General features: G+C 31.7%; 1 protein-coding gene across 3 annotated transcripts in view; it reads right to left on the bottom strand.

Annotated features, from left to right (window-relative positions):
• The window catches only part of LOC145739206 (putative inorganic phosphate cotransporter), a 76,415-nt gene that overhangs the window by 56,725 nt on the left and 2,331 nt on the right, over positions 1-17,359 (bottom strand). The window contains exon 1 of one of the 3 annotated variants that reach the window (XM_081994653.1): positions 7,824-8,228. The exons of the other annotated variants lie outside the window; for them this stretch is intronic. Within the exon in view, the coding sequence (XP_081850779.1) occupies positions 7,824-7,857 (34 nt within the window). The 5' untranslated portion in view covers positions 7,858-8,228. Of the gene's footprint in view, positions 1-7,823; positions 8,229-17,359 lie in introns of those variants that run through there. 3 annotated transcript variants of the gene reach the window in all.

Raw genomic sequence — 17,359 nt, 5'->3', positions numbered from 1 at the left:
AGTGAACAGCTTTGGGGAGATGACATCACCCTGTCTAACTCCCCTTTTATAGGGATTTTATTGGTTTCTATGTCCTCTGCTATTTTTATAATAGATACTGCGTTGTTGTAAATATTTGTAAGCAGATTTTTATACCTTGAGTCAACCCTTGCATTATTTAAACCCAAGTCAACCCTTGCTTTATTCAAAAATAGCCCACAATTCTACGGAATCAAACGCTTTGTTATAGTCATCAAACGCAAGGTGAAGTGAATGGTTGTATTCATTGCATTTTACTATTAATGATCGGATTGACTGAATATGATTGATTGTAGGTACTCAAGATTTTGCGAAATCCAGCCTGTTTAGGTGCTTGGCAAAAATCTAACTTGTTTGTTAAGTTTATTTTTGTTAAAAGTTGTATGGATGAAGAAGCAGGCGAGGCGACATTATCTGAGGTTTTCGCCACGTTTCTGGGATGATATTTGGTGTCAGACATTCTTTGAGGAGAATTTTCACAGACTGCATTGTTGCAGTGATAATACCGTCATCTCTCGGTGCTATTTTGTTCTTCAATTTGAGATAATGCTAATTGAGTTTCTTCTGTGTTGATATCAGGCATTTCCTCAGATCTCACATTAAAAATTCTTCCGTCATGCTTTCGGAATCGTTTCTTGATATAATGTCACGTAGACATTTTTGGTGATATTTATCAGTTCACTATTTTCTTCTATTATGTTTTCGTTGGTGTCCTTTAATTAATGTATTCTAAGTCGCCCCCTTGTGTTAATCGTCTATTTTTATTATTTCCAATAACTGTTTTTATCAATTCCATGTTATAGTTTTCCACATCGTTCTTAGTCTTCTTTATTATAATCTTATTTAGTTCATTACATAGGTGCCTCTTTACACAAGAAAGCTAACAAAATGCTGAAGCCCTCTGTTCGTAATCGTGCTTTTAGTTACCTTAAAAAATATTTTATTGGCGATACAGAATTTCATTGGTGACTTTATTCACTCGTGTATTTTGCCTAACGGCTCATGACGCAAATGTCACCTGCGCAATTTATGGCTTTCATAAAAGGATTGTTAAATGATAATTATACTATTATCGTCTTATACGTATAGAAAAAATAACTATTAAGAATAATTCTAGTTGTCAAAAATTGAGTTTTGTGTATGTAGGCAAAGTAATTTCGACATTTACATATCCTTCAATGTATTTACTCATAAAACAAAAAAGTCCTGTTTTCACTTTTGACAATATTGAAACTGCAAATAAGTAAATCAGCATAAAATGTGTGAAGCTTCCAAAATACATATTGATTTTATGGTTTATTTTCTTTCCAATTTATTAGCAAATAAAATAATTTGCAATTGGCATTTACGTCTAAAGAGTTGTCTTTAAAATTCCTCTATTGTCACCGGGCAAATTTATACAGCTGAATAAGGAAGTAATTAGTTATTGAATATTAAACAGGCTTTTCCTAACAGTAAACCACTTTAGTTATTAATAATTATATGCACCTTCTGGGATTACGAAATAAATCGTCGTTCAACGGAATTCAGGATATGAAAGACCAAACCTGATTATTGAAAGGTTTTTTTATTGAGTAACCTTTAAACTGATTTTAAACCTTTTTTACAATTAAGCGTTGTTTTATTTCACTATTTACTCATCCTTGAAGGATTCTACTATCAAGTTCAAGAACTTTCGCAATAATTTTTTTGTGCAGTTTTATTATCATGTTCTATTTTTTCCTATAATCTCAGTGAATCTTATTGTTTACTGTTGTAAACTTGTTACATAACTTTAGAAAGTATCTTATTGTAGTAGATTGGCGCGTGTTTTTAATTACTGATAATTTAAATATAAATAAAATCACTAAATCACTAGCCATGCACATTAACGCTCTAAGCGACATACGTTTTGCATAACTTCAATTTTTTGCATTAGGGTGCGTGTGAACTATATTATCTAGTTTTACAGTACATGGGTGTGTTATTTTCAGCATAAAATTAGGTAACATGCAACAGAATAACAAGGTGTAAGTGTAACAGTTAAGGGACAAAGAAAAATTGTCCACATGCAAAGCTTAATTTACTTGAAAATGGTGAGGTTTTGTTTTTTGTTTATCAATCCCAATCCTCTGACCGGTTTCGCCGTATTACGGCTCATCAGAGAGGCTATAGGGCTTGATAACCAAAGAACAAAACCTTCGTTCCAGTATAGTCAACTGGATGCCAGAAATGATAGTTGTGTGCAACATCTGGTGACATCTGTACTCAACTCTATGAGTTAGAAAGTACAGATGGCGTTCCAAAATCTAGGAACAGCACCATTAATGCCGCATCATTCGGTAAACACCGATCTGATTGGTTGAAAATGGTGAGGTTTTGTTTTTTGTTTATCAATCCCAAAAAAAAAAAAAAAAAAACAAAAAACAAAATCTCACCATTTTCAACCAATCAGATCGGTGTTTACCGAATGATGCGGCATTAATGGTGCTGTTCCTAGATTTTGGAACGCCATCTGTACTTTCTAACTCATAGAGTTGAGTACAGATGTCACCAGATGTTGCACACAACTATCACTTAAGTTACTTCTTTCTCAAAGCTGCAAAAATAGAAACCACCAATCAATCCAAAGCACTACACACAGAGTATCCCAAATCAAATGATAAAATAAAATGTCACATTCACAATCGTTGGTTCTTCTTGCAGTCCATGGAATCCTCACTACACGCCTATAGACCCACATCTCGAATGCTTCCAGCTTGTTCATAGTGCTCACCTTCAGTGTCCATCCCTCTATGCCATAAAGCAACACTGTCCAGACATAGCATTTGACAAATCTAATTCTCAAGCCAAGATCGAAATCCAGTATTGGTGAGCACTTTTTTGAATTTCATGAACGCACTGCGAGCATTTTCAATCCGGCATCTGATTTCTGTGTCTGATTTCCAGTTTTCACACAGTTCCTATATTTTAAACTTATTTACTCGCTCTATAGGTTGATTTCGAGTAATTATCATGAATTTAGTCTTCCTGGTGTTGATATTGAGGCCCATGTTCTTACTGCATTCCCCGATAGTCCCAAGCATATCCCGCAAATCCTCCATGTTATCTGCAATTAGAACTGTGTCGTCCGCATAACGAATATTGTTGACCCATACACCTTAACGCCCACGTTGCGTTCTTGTAGGGCTTCCTGAAAGATGGCTTCAGAATATAAATAGAAGAGAAGTGGGGAGAGAACCCACCCTTGTCTGACCCCTCTACAAATTGGTCTTGCTTCTGTGAGATCGTTACCAACTCTGACTTCAGCCATTTGGTTCCAGTATAGACTTTGAATGCAGCGGATGTCTTTTTGGTCTATGTCCAATCTATTTAGGATTTGGATGTCGGACTCTGTCGAATGCCTTTTCATAATCGATGAAACACAGCATTATGTCCTTTCTCTGATCGTTGCAGTTCTGAATCAGTACTTGAGTCGCAACTAATGCTTCTCTCGTACCTAAACATCGTCTGAATCCAAATTGTGTGTATCCGATGTTTCTTTCGCACTTTATTGATATTCTGTAGTGGATGATCTTAAGGAATATCTTCAGTGTGTGACTCATGAGGCTGATTATATACTCTACAGGGTGGACCATAAGTAATGGGACATATAGCTACAGCATATTCCTGACATCAAAATAATACGATTTAGCGAAATTGTTCTATACCGAAAATTAATATTAAGAAAGATACAGGGTGTGAAAGTTGAAATTTTATTTTTGTTTTTTTATCATATCTTCACGGTCGTTTGATATAAATTACTGAAAGTTGGTATAAAGGGGTTTTGGCAGGCGTTAAATACGATGCTTTCATTTGTTTTGTAATAGCTGATAGGGGGCGCTAGCTGCAACCATATCCGTTCCTTCAAGAGACTCTAACTTTTTTTTACGGAACTGAAACGACCATATGCTCTCAAAACATGATTCTAAGATGTTTTCTATGTAAAAAAGGTATACTTGTTGTAAGTCTTAAAAGTTGACTGTTTTCGAGTTATTTAATGTTTTATTATTGCATGCATTGTCGTATGTTAATACGATATGTGCTGTATACCCTTAAGTTACACACATAACAGTTTCTGTATGTAAATTTGACCGTTTAAAAAATGTTTGTAAACTTTAAAATAAAGCTAGTTGTTATGAACGCCCTTTTTGTTTTTGTATCAAATCCTACTTAGAATTAAAAAAAAAATAGTAATTAAAATCTGCTGTACATGTAAATGCATGCAATAATAAAAGATTAAATAACTCGAAAACGGTCGACTTTTAAGACTTACAACAAGTATACCTTTTTTACGTAGAAAACATCTTAGAATCATATTTTGAAGTCATATGGCCGTTTCAGTTCCGTAAAAAAAAGTTTGAGCCTCTTGAAGGGACGGAGATGGTTACCGCTAGCGCCCCCTATCAGCTACTACAAAACAAATGAAAGCATCGTATTTTACGCCTGCCAAAACCCCTTTATACCAACTTTCAGTAATTTATATCAAAAGACCGCGAAGATATGACAAAAAAGCTAAAATAAAATTTCAACTTTCACACCCTGTATCTTTCTTAATATTAACTTTCGGTATAGGACAATTCAGCTAAATCGTATTATTTTGATGTCAGGAATATGCTGTAGCTCTATGTCCCATTACTTATGGTCCACCCTGTATATAGTCTGTGGTCCTCACATTTTGTTGCATTGTTCTTTTTCGGAAAGGGGACAAAATTCGATGTTAACCATTTGGCGGGATATTCGCCTGTGTTATAGATTCGATTAAATATCGTCTGAAGAACTTATTTTTGTTACGCTATCTGTCAAAAATTTGTTTGTTAACGGTAACGGTATTCAAGGAAAGTTAACGGAATGCATACCGTAACGATAAGTTACGTAAAAGTCATCATTTTGTCGAAATTTGTTTACCTGTTTCCACTTCAGAATAATGTTTAATTTGTGTCTAGTTTTTGTGTTCTCTAATTATTGCTCACTTTAGCTTATAATTATAATGACAAAAAAAAATTGAAAAATGTTTATGGTTGATTTCTTAAGAGCACCATCAGAATTGCTCTTATTCTAATTTATTATCAAAGATCCTATACTCTAACAAAACTGTTTTATTTGGACGTTTAATACACGAGTTCAAATAAATTACTACAAGCTAGTGATGTCTAGTGTGTAGTGAATCTAGTTCTACTTAAATTCCCAATAATAAATTAAGCAATCAGACAAGCAAGGTGAGGTTAGAAAAATATAAAACAAAGAACTCTAAATCAAATTCCTTATTTAATGCAATAACGTATTCGCTAATAGCGTCAATCAAAAGAACTCTCTTTTATTAGAAATTTAGCTTGAATTTCGAAATATGAGTATTACCTCAATATTTTTGGCTGAATACTTTGCTAACGAATGAGTTATGTTCACAGTAGGTATAGCAAGAATATACTCTTGCTATACTGTGACAATATGTTCCAACAGTATGTGGTAGGATTTGGAATGGACACTCTATATATTAAAGATGATTATAATAATTAATATAATTTACATGAAAAAATACAGTTAAGAGAGTAAAAACAAAAATTTTTATATTTTCATTAACTCGGTTTGGTTGTGGATCCTGTGGATATTTGAGTTAATAACACTTTAGAAGAGTTTACATACATATTATGTCATATAGTTGGTCTAAAAAACCATTTTTGTGCTGAAAAATGGCCCTGCACAACAATACACAATGACACAATGAGTTTACGAAATATCCACACGAAATCATTAGCACATGAGTAGTGGAATATATTTTCCAGGTTTAACTGGACTATCAGCAATATTTAAACATATTTTGCAGTGGAAATTGTAATTTTTATTGTTCCATTAACTTTCAAGGTATAATAACATTGAAACTGTTTAGAAGTATTAAATCAAAATTATGGCTACATAATACTCAGGATGACCAGGCTTCGCTGTTGCTTGACATCAAGGACGGGCAATATTCAAATTTAAGTAATTTTAGAAACATTTTGCACACAAATGGCCTGAACTGCGTTACTGAAAAAATTATAGGTTGATTAAATTGACCGAAATAAATGAAAACCAATTTCCTTTCTCTCTCTCGTCTAGGGACTTCGTGGACACACAAGTGTTATTTTTATGATTTATGACACTGTTTACGGACTTTTAGGAAAAAAACAAGAATTGACCTCTTCATCAGCGGGGCAACACAGCAAAATAACTAATTTGCGTTTTCTTTTCAAAAACTTTCAAACTTAGAGCTGTTCAGTATGATTTCCAGGGAGGATTAGCAAGCACTATTTAGAAACACCTTGGCCAGTGCATTTGCCCGATATAACTACTCTTGATATTTTTCTATAAAGGTTTGTTAGAAATTGAGTTTATCGACAAAATTTTTCTACATCATAAGAATTGTAAAGGTTGGTTCTGGAAGTATGACACAAATGTTGACTAAAGTCTTGGTATCAACAGTACGAACATGCGCTCTAAATGTTTAATGTTAATTTATTTGTTTTGTAGTTTTATGTTTATTAGTTTGTTGATATTATTGTTGTATAGGTTTGCTATGTATTTATTTAACTCGATTATTTTATTAAATTAGTACAATAAAATAGTTTTTCTAGATTTTAAGCGAACACTTGAAATTTTTTCAAAAAGTAGGATTTTGATTAAAAGTTGAAAACACATTTTCAAACTAAATGTTTGCTCTGTAATAGTATAGCTACATCTCTGTTGGAGTTCTGTTCAACAGTATTGTTTAATTTACCAAATTACAAAATCGAGCAAATTCAAATTATTCAAATTAGAGCAATGAGCTCATGAGAACCGTAACATGCCAATACAATCTGTTAACTCAGTACTCTTTCAGTAAAACAATAATTTTTAATGTATGTTTATTTATATTGAAGTATCTTAGGACAATGCCATACAAATGGTTAAATTTATATTTTTAAAAAGATTGAATGTAAAATTTAATAAATTACCTGATAACATTAAAAAACTGCGATAAAATTAATAGTTTTAAAAAACTTTTAAAGGAATTTGTAATGTCTGATTTTTTGTCTTTTATGAAGTGTGTGATTTGATCATTTTTTATCTCATTTACTACAAAATTGTGTATCACTGTAACCTGTAATTTTTACGTAACTTTTGCTAAATAAACAACTATTTATTGATTATTATATTATCTTCTTGTGTATTTCATTTTCAATTCCGGTCTTTCGGTTTTGAGATTCCATTATCTTTTTTTATGGACTTCATTTTCTTTTTCTCTAGTTAAAAGAAGTTTTTGAAAAAATTTCAAATTAGAGATAAACAGCACTTTTTTGGTTTTTTCGAAAATAACTCAAGAAGTAGCTCATGCAATTTTCTAAAACATTTCCCATTTTACCTTTTTCTTACGGAAAGCTAGATTTTTTTATCAGGGTGCCTCAAATTTGTGTGTGGGGACATCAAAAACGGTAAGAGATTGGTTAAATGGACGCAAAGTTACGTAATTTGCAGTTCGATCTTATGTCGTTTAAACATTTAAAAAATTCCTTTTCCTGACAACCCTGTATTTTAACAAAGTGCAACGTTTTGCCTTATTTCTGAAGGTAGTGGTACACCTTGTATGTTTTCTTTGTGTATAACAGTGTTCGATTTACCAGTTTGATTTTTTGCAGCTTTGAGAAAAGATTTTACAGTCACTTTTTTAATATTTGAAGAAGTTTTCTGTGTTTTGCACGATTTTGTTAGTAACAGAAGGGACCTTAACCATCACTTTCACTTAACATGCGACAAAACAAAAAAATACTCACGTTTGGACACCGCAAGCCTCCATCCTTCCAACATTGTATCACAATCACAATCCACGAACAAATAACGAACTAACAGACCACTTTTATTTTCCTCTCATTGACCACTTTCTTCATCAGCAAAGTGGCTTGAAGTGAAAATTAATTTGCTCTACGCCAAAATGAGTATTGCCAAAATGTGCGAAATTACCGCGGAAAAAATGACAAATTTCACGCATCAACAGCTCAACGGTTACTTTTTAATGAAATTTGCAATAGTACTTTTTTGTAAATTCGTGTTGAAGAGTAATAAATTACTATGGCAGGTGTAGTGGTATTGAAGTGGTAGCACTCGTATAGCGGTACGCGGTACAGTAAGGAAATGGCTTGAAAATCGTCGATTGATTCACTTATATCATTTACCTAAGGTCAATGCTTGAATTTTCGCCGTGGTGGTGTTTGTATGACATTTTTGATTTGTAGATTATATGCGAAAAATCTCGCGCTGCACAGTTGATTAATTAAGCGGTTTTGAATTCGCTACGACAATGACCAAAGTAAAATTGATTATCGCTATTAATACTGGATAAATAGTTTTTTTCTGAATAAGCATTTGGTCCGGTTGTTCTAAGTTGGTTCAATAAATTTAGATACCACTAATATAATTAGTGTTGGGGAAAAGATAAATTATCCATGACTAGAAGCTTTTATTGACGCTTTGCTCTTATGAAACAGTACTGGTTTAAGCAAATCATTGTTGTTCTAGACTATACTATCAAGTAGAAATGCGTTTTTTATACAATATTTTGTTTCTTTTGACGCATTAAATTAGTTTAGTTTGTTAGAATAGTTCCGCATTACTTTGAAGGTATTAAGTACAATCTTACAGGAAGTGCTTTGAGTATTCAATAATAGTGGTTTAATGAACATTTTGTGATGAGAGCAGAGTAGACCAAGAAGTTATTTAATTTTTTGGGTTATTGATCTAAATCGTTTCAACAACACTACCAAGCTTTGGCACAGTGTTGCCAACCCTCATAAGATATGTTTTAAAAAAGTTGTCAGATTTTACTGAAACTCCTAGTTCTACTTTCTGATACTTTGCAAATATTTTAAGTGTCCCTTTAAATTGCTATTATTACGTCTACTCAACATGGATTTGCTGAACTCAAAAGAAACAGAATTTCATCCCCGGATTTTTAAAACATTTTTGAAGTTACACGACCGGAAAAATTCACTTAAAAGGATTTAGAAGTGTATGTTTTATTTACTTTTATAGCTTCATACAGTGGTATTTGAGAGTGTGCACTATTTTAACATTTGGAATTAGCTCCAAAAAGAACAGCTTCACGTCACATCTGTCAAAAATCCTGCTCATGGAGCTCTAAAAAAAAACATTTGTAAAAATGTGAATTTTAACTGATTGTACTAATATTAAGAAAGTTTTGTCATTTTATAGCTTCATGGAGAAGATTTTGAAGTTTCCAAGTCTATAACAGATTGAAATATACGAAGGCGTAGAAAGGCCACAGACGTTATTTTTCTTAAATTTCGACTTCAAGCTCGGAAATTAACTAAATTCCGACTTCAAACTCAGAATTTAGTTAAATTCCGACTTCGAACTTAGATTGTCATATTACAAAAGCTCTTCTACGAAGACGTAGAAGGGCCACAAACATTTTTTTTGGTAAATTCCGACTTCGAACTCAGAATTTAGTTAAATTTCGACTTTGTACTCGGAATTTAGTTAAATAAAATTTTTCAGTTTGGCAACATTGCAAACATTCTTCAAAGAAATTAGTCGGACTTGTCATTTTGGGTACATTACAAACACTCTTCGAACCAAAATTGTAGAATTTGTTAGTTTGATAACATTGCAAGGATACTTTTGAACCAAATTACCAAATTTTGTCAGTTAGGCAACATTTCAAACAGTCTTCGATCTAAATTAGGAGAGTTTGTTAATTTGGCAACATTGCAAGCAAACACACTTCAAAGAAATTAGTTGAACTTGTCAGTTTGGACAGATTGGAAACACTCTTCAAACCAAAATTGTAGAATTAGTCAGTTTGATAACATTGCATATACTCTTCAAACCAAATTAATAAAATTAGTCAGTTTGGCAACATTGCAAACACTCTTTGATCTTAACTAGTAGATCTAAAATAGTAGAATTTGTCAGTTTGACAACATAGCAACTAAAGTCGGAATTTAGTTAATTTCCGAGTTCGAAGTCGGAATTTAGTTAATTTCCGAGTTTGAAGTCGAAATTTAACTAGTTTCCGAGTTCGAAGTCGGAATTTTACGAAGGCGTAGAAGGGCCACAGACGTTATTTTTCTTAAATTTTTACTTCAAACTCAGAAATTAACTAAATTCCGACTTCAAACTCGGAAATTAACTAAATTCAGACTTCGAACTCGAAAATTAGTTAAATTCCGACTTCGGACTCGGAAATTCGTTAAATTCCGACTTCAAACTCGGAATTTAGTTGCAATGTTGTCAAACTGACAAATTCTACTATTTTGGTTCGAAGAGTGTTTTTGCAATGTTGACAAATTAACAAATTCTACTAATTAAGATCAAAGAGTGTTTGCAATGTTGCTAAACTGACTAATTTTACTAATTTGGTTTGAAGAGTATATGCAATGTTATCAAACTGACCAATTCTACAATTTTGGTTTGAAGAGTTTGTTTCCAATCTGTCCAAACTGACAAGTTCAACTAATTTCTTTGAAGTGTGTTTGCTTGCAAGGTTGTCAAATTAACAAACCTTCCTAATTTAGATCGAAGACTGTTTGAAATGTTGCCTAACTGACAAAATTTGGTAATTTGGTTCGAAGAGTGTTTGTAATGTAACCAAACTGACAAGTCCGACTAATTTCTTTGAAGTGTGTTAGCAATGTTGCCAAAGTTAACAAATTTTACTAATTTGCTTCGAAGAATGTTTGCAATGTTGCCAAACTGAAAAATTTTGTCTAATTTGGTTTGAAGAGCTTTTGCAGTGTGACAATGTAACTAAATTCCGAGTTTAAAGTCGGAATTTAACTAATTTCCGAGTTCAAAGTCAGAATTTAACTAAATCTCTTAAGTCGAAATTTAAGAAAAATAACGTCTGTGGCCTTTCTACGCTTTCGTACAAATCCTTTGAAATAAAACACACACGTATAAGTTATTATACATCACTAAAATCAGAATAAAACGTACTATTTGGTAGGCTAAAAATCCAATATGGCGTCCATAAGAAAAAAGAAAGTTGAGGATGACTGACAAAAAACGAAACGTCGTGTGGCAAATTTGAATCCATCATCGAATAGCTAGGAAAAAGTGGCAATGAAAAGATGCTTTTAGTTTTGGGATATCTCTTCAAATAAGGTTAGAAATAAATAAAAACAAAAAATCTAATTTTCAGTTTTTTTCGGATATCTTCGGAAGTACTCGGAAAATCAAAATTTTTAAAACAGCATTTAGTTGAGCTTTAAATTGCGCAACTTTGCCCCAATTTAAACTTTCTCGTATCTCTTATGGTTTCTGAGATCCCAATGGTGAGGGTCGAATTTGAATTACCCTGTATATAGACAAATATTATTGTTGCTTTAATGAATAAGCTAAATTGAGCCTTGTAAGTTTACTCCTGTTTCAATAAAAATTAAAAGTTTTCTCCAAATATCCAAGAACATCGAATTCCCCAGAGGTGGGAAATTTTCTGCATTTCTGGCAACACTGCTTTCGCAAATTATTTGCGTAAAAACAATGCATCATGTACAAGGTGGACCAAATAGAAACTGTCTTTTTTATTAGAGAAATACATGATGACAATGTCTGAACCTAAAATTTGACATGAAAATTATTTTTTAATTACAGATAATATTTGACTTACTCCCAAACTAAAATGACAGATAGAAATTTACTGTCATGGCTTAATTTGAGATTAAATACTGTAATGTCGTCTTTTTCATAATAATAGATAAGAAAAATTTCCTTATGCTTGAAGAAAACCGAGAAAAGCTATTGGTAAATTGGAGACTACTTGAACTTTTTATACGCGCTTTTTGATCACTCTGTATAGTACAATTATAGTGAAATAAAGTCAATATTTCTCACAACAGTGAAAAGTCTATAAGTAGGGCTTTATGACAGTCAAAACCGCATTAAAATCCGTTGTTTTTTTTTTCAAAATGGCTAAATTGATTATTGATCGAAAAAGCAATACTTAAACGTAATTTTGCCCATCGAATTGAAAATCCATTTTTTTTTATTTGTTCTTAAGAATGTGGCCAATAACTCGGTTATTTTGACAGATACAGCGTGGTTCAATATACCAATTTGTAGCCCTTGAAATTTTCGTTTGACCACTCTGTATAGTGTTTTTACCTAAAATGTCGAATAACTGAGTTATTTACTGTTAAAACTGAATTATTCGCTGTAAAGTTTGAATTTGACAATTTCAACTTTGACAACCCATAACTCTGTTATTTTCACAGTTACAGGGTGGTTCAATATACCAATTTGTAGCCCTTGAAGTTTTCTTTTGACCACCCTGTGTAGCGTTTTTACTTAAAATGTCGAATAATTGAGTTATTTACTGTTAAAACTGAATTGTTTGCTTTAAAGTTTGAATTTGACAATTTTAACTTTGACAACCCATATCTCTGTTAATTTGACAGTTACAGTGTGGTTCAATATACCAATTTGTAGCCCTTAAAGTTTTGTTTTGACCACCCTGAGTAGCGTTTTTACTTAAAATGTCGAATAACTGAGTTATTTACTGTTAAAACTGAATTGTTTGCTGTAAAGTTTGAATTTGACAGTTTTAACTTTGACGACCCATAAATCTGTTAATGTGACAGTTACAAGGTGGTTCAATTTACCAATTTATAGCCCTTGAAATTTTCTTTTGACCACCCTGTATAGAGTTTTTAACCTAAAATGTCGAATATCTGAGTTATTTACTATTAAAACTGAATTGTTTGCTGTAAAGTTTGAATTCGACTTTTGAATAACTTTGAGAACCCATAACTCTGTTAATTTGACAGTATGCCAATTTGTAGCCCTTGAGGTTTTCTTTTGACCACCCTGTACTGCGTTTTTACCTAAAATGTCGAATAACTGAGTTATTTACTGTTAAAACTGAATTGTTTGCTGTAAAGTTTGAATTTGACAGTTTTCACTTTGACAACCCATAACTCTGTTATTTTGACAGTTACAGGGTGGTTCAATATACTATTTTGTAGCCCTTGAAATTTTCTAACCTAACCTAAAATGTCGATTAACTGAGTTATTTACTGTTAAAACTGAATTGTTTGCTGTAAAGTTTGATTTTGAACAGTTTTAACTTTGACAACCCATAACTCTGTTAATTTGACAGCTACAGGGTAGTTCAATATATCAATTTGTAGCCCTTGAAATTGTCTTTTGACCACCCTGTATAGCATATAGAGTAGAAATGTCACCGAAAGATTGAAGCATTTGTACCGGGAATGTGTTGTCCAGAAGGGAGGACATATAGAACATCTGTTCAATTAAACAGCAAACAATTCAGTTTTAACAGTAAATAACTCAGTTAATCGACATTTTAGGTTAGGTTAGGTTAGAAAATTTCAAGGGCTATAAAATAGTATATTGAACTACCCTGTAACTGTCAAAACAACAGAGTTATGGAACGCGTGTCAGAGTTTGGGGGTGTTAATATAATCATGGGAGATTTTAATTTTGACATATCGAAGCCTTGTTTCTATGGAGATAAAATATTGTCTATAGTATTGATTATGTGAACACTAATGACAGTAGTCTTTCGGTCAAAGTGCACCTCACGCTAAAAATTAGTGACCAGAATCTCCTGTCATTTTGCATTGATCCGTGGATAACTCTGATATAATAGTGCATAATAGGTCAATGAGAAATTATAGCATGGAGAGGTTGCAGGTTATTTGGTTCATGTTGAGTGGAATAGAAATAGTGGAGATGTAAATGTTTTAGCAGATAGTTTTGTGGGTGATGTAGACTATTTTGTAAATTGCATGTGTCCTGTAACTAAAAGAGTAATTAAGCATAATCACTTTAATAAAGCCTGGATAACAGATGACGTTAGAGAAAATATGAAGATTAGGGACAATTTGTACGTTCTTCCTTTTTCTGAACGGAATGATGTCGTCTGGAGTGAATATAAGAGAGTTAGGAATTATGTCCTTACACAAATCGAAATTGAAAGAGAACGGTTATTTAAAGAAATTATTGATGACAACAGACCAAACCCTTATGAAATGTGGAAAAAAAGTGAAGCTGTTATTGTCTGGTAAGCGTTGTACTCTTCCAGATGAAATTAGGTTTGAAAATCAGAACATTTCACACGAATCTGAAATTGCCAATGAATTCAATAAATATTTCTTGGACAGTATTAATTCGATCGTGGCTGGTATTCCTGACTGCACTTGACGGATCCGAGACAATTTCTGAGATTGGTCAGAACTTCTCAAAGTTTAAATGTTTAACCATGGCTGATATTAAAAGCATATTAAAGAATATGAAAAATGTAGCAGAAGGTGTGGGGGGAATCTCAAAGAAAGTCTTGTGTGATGTATGTGATGTAGCCTTGAAGATCTGTCTCTTAATATTGTAAATACATCTCTGTCGAGTGGAATATTTCCTGAGCGGTGGAAAGAATCAACGGTTTTTCCTGTTGCTAAGGTCACAAATACAACTCAGTGTCATGAATTTAGACCAATAAACACCGTAGAGGTTTATGAGAAAATGTTGGAAACAGCAGTAAAAATTCAGTTACAAGATCATTGTGACAGGAATAGCATTGTTGTGGAGAAACTGTTGTAGTTAATTTATGTGATATTTTTAAAAGAGTTTTCACTGGCCTATTTACATGTTATTTGGCTATATTTTCATAAAGAAAAAGTCATATCATTCCATTTGTTTTTTTTTTTTTTTTGGAATTTGAGTCATTTTGTCTAAGTAGCCCCCTGGCGCAGAAAGATTCAACTAAATTAATTATATTTTGGTTGATTTTTATTGCTCAAGAAATGCTCTTTTCAACAATACTGAATTTGTTAAAATTGGTCAAACCGTTAAGAAGTTAAAGCAGATTATTGCAAAAACAATTCAACACCTCACGCCATCTTTGTTTTTGAAATAACAGAAATTTATTTTTTACGAAAATGATAGATGATGATGATGATGACTGATGAACTTGGTTCGTTTTAAAAATGAGGAAAATTCTAGTTTATTGTGCAAAATTTATGCAAAATGCAATTTAAAAATTTAAGATGGCAGTTACGGCCTCTGGTGGTTATTTTTTTAACTTTTTAGAAAATATTTTCCAGCGATTCTTCAGGCCGATTTACCTAAAAAAATTTTTACCCCAAAATCATACGATGAACAAAATCGTTCCCGAGATATGATCGAGGAACAGTCTTATTGGGTCACCCGGTACAAAGGCATTCAAGATTTTAATATGTTGCCAAATGTAGTAAAAAACTGTGATAAATTGAATCATTTGTAATTTAAGTGCTTTAGCTTGTTTTTGTTTAATCTTTTTGCTTTTTAATTCGTTACTTGTTTTGAAACAAGTTCATGTTTGTCCATTTTATTAATTTTATTTTTACATTAATTTTAATATTTTTAATTGGCATGATTTGTCATTGTGTTTATTTTTATAGCTAAATGCTAAATAAATACCATTATTATTATTATTATAAAATTCGTTGCAAATGGTATATCATGTTTCTAAATCATACTTTGAATATAAATAATATATATATATATTTTTTTGAAAATAAAACCAAGTTTCTGTAAGATTTAAATTATCTTAGATTACCTGATAAATGTCATCTTTTAATATTTTTTAATTTTTTTTTTAATTTGTGCGTAAATTTAGGTCTATAATAATAATTGGGTATCTTTTTTTGACACCTTACTATTTGAAAATAGGAACATCATTTTACCGATTTTTTCGGTAAAATCTGAGTTAAAATATTTTGAAAACGAAACAGAATCAAAATGTCTAGTTTGTTTGACAGTATGCAAAATATCTTTTTATAAAATTGTGCAAAAAAATACACTTTTTTGAATGATTTTTAGTGCAAAAAGTTTTACTTTTTTGCCCTAGTGTCAAAAAACCTTTTTTATATGATTTTTGCCTGTTATGTTATGTTTGATGTGCTTTTGTCATCTAACAAGTCGATTTTATAAAAAGAATTTCCACATGTTGCATAAATAACTATTTAAGCTAGTAGAATGATTTATAAAAATAATAATAATAATAGTCTTTATTTAGCACGAAGGCTATAAGGAAAAACACGTACATGTCAAAGTAAACTTAAAACTACAGTACTAAAAATTAAAGAAAATAAAATATCAGTCAGGTATAGTAAAACAAATTAAAATTTTAAAGACAATACATAATTACGAATTAATTTTTTTAAAACATTCAAATCTTTACAGTCCTTAAGAGCACTAGGCAGCATATTAAAATCGAGCAAGCCTCCATACAGTACAGAATTGTGCATGTGACTAGAATGACATTTCTCTATTAATGCAAAATTTTAGCAATACCTTGTACTGTAGTTTGTTGTGAATATCCCTGAAAACCTTAATCCTGTCACAAATGTAAGAAGGCAACAGATTGTTTCTTAACTTAAAAGCAAATACATGAACGCTAAACACTACAAAATACTAAATACTACAAAATGTAGAAAAAAGATTTTAGGAGAATTTTGGAAAACTTATTTAGAGTGTTTTTTTTTTAAATGAACTTTTCTCAGATTTTTTGTACGCTAAAATGAGTATTACTTCAGTGTTTTTCAGTAAAAAATGCATTTATTCATAGAAACATGGTATTTTCATCCAATCAGTGTTCTTGATATCAATAAAATTAAAATTTCAGTTTTGTTTTCGCGACAAATGCACTCATTCATAGAAACGTGGCATTTTAATCCAATCAAATCAATTGACTATTGAATAAAATGTTGTTGACATCGATCAAATTTTGGATGTTTATTGGTATAAAAATGCAGATTATTATCAGTGTTGTTTTGACCCACCATTTTAACAATGACATACACGGAATGTCAAGTATTTAGTTTGAAGTGAACACAATACAAATATCGTTTTGTAAATGGGATTAAGCTATATTAAGCTCACTCCTTGAAAAATCTCAATGAAAAACTACAAGTTTTATGTTTTTGGAGCATCCAACAATAATTTATAGTATATTACGTAATTAGTGCTGTAAGGAGCATGTTACGCACGATATGGAAAAAGTTACAGACCGATATGGAGTGTGTAATTCCATGAGTGCGTAAAATGCCTTAGAGCACGTGTGACGTACTATACTTTACCTACGACCAAATGGAAAGTCCTGTTTTAGCAATTCATATAATTCAGAGTAAGTTTTCATTAAAAAAGTATATTTTCAACGTATTGACATCATATTTGTACTAATCATAGGTATTATGCCACTAAAGGAGAAAATAATAACGTAATAAAAAAAATTCACAAATCATGTTACTTAAATAATTATTAGGGTTGTTCTTAAAATAATTATTTATGGTGA

Source organism: Ips typographus, linkage group LG1 (genome assembly GCF_016097725.1).
Source record: "Ips typographus isolate SLU linkage group LG1, UJ_Ityp_2.0, whole genome shotgun sequence".
Classification (NCBI taxonomy): Eukaryota; Metazoa; Arthropoda; class Insecta; order Coleoptera; family Curculionidae; genus Ips; species Ips typographus.
Note: the sequence above shows the minus strand (reverse complement) of the source record. Positions and strands in the feature narration are given on the sequence as shown.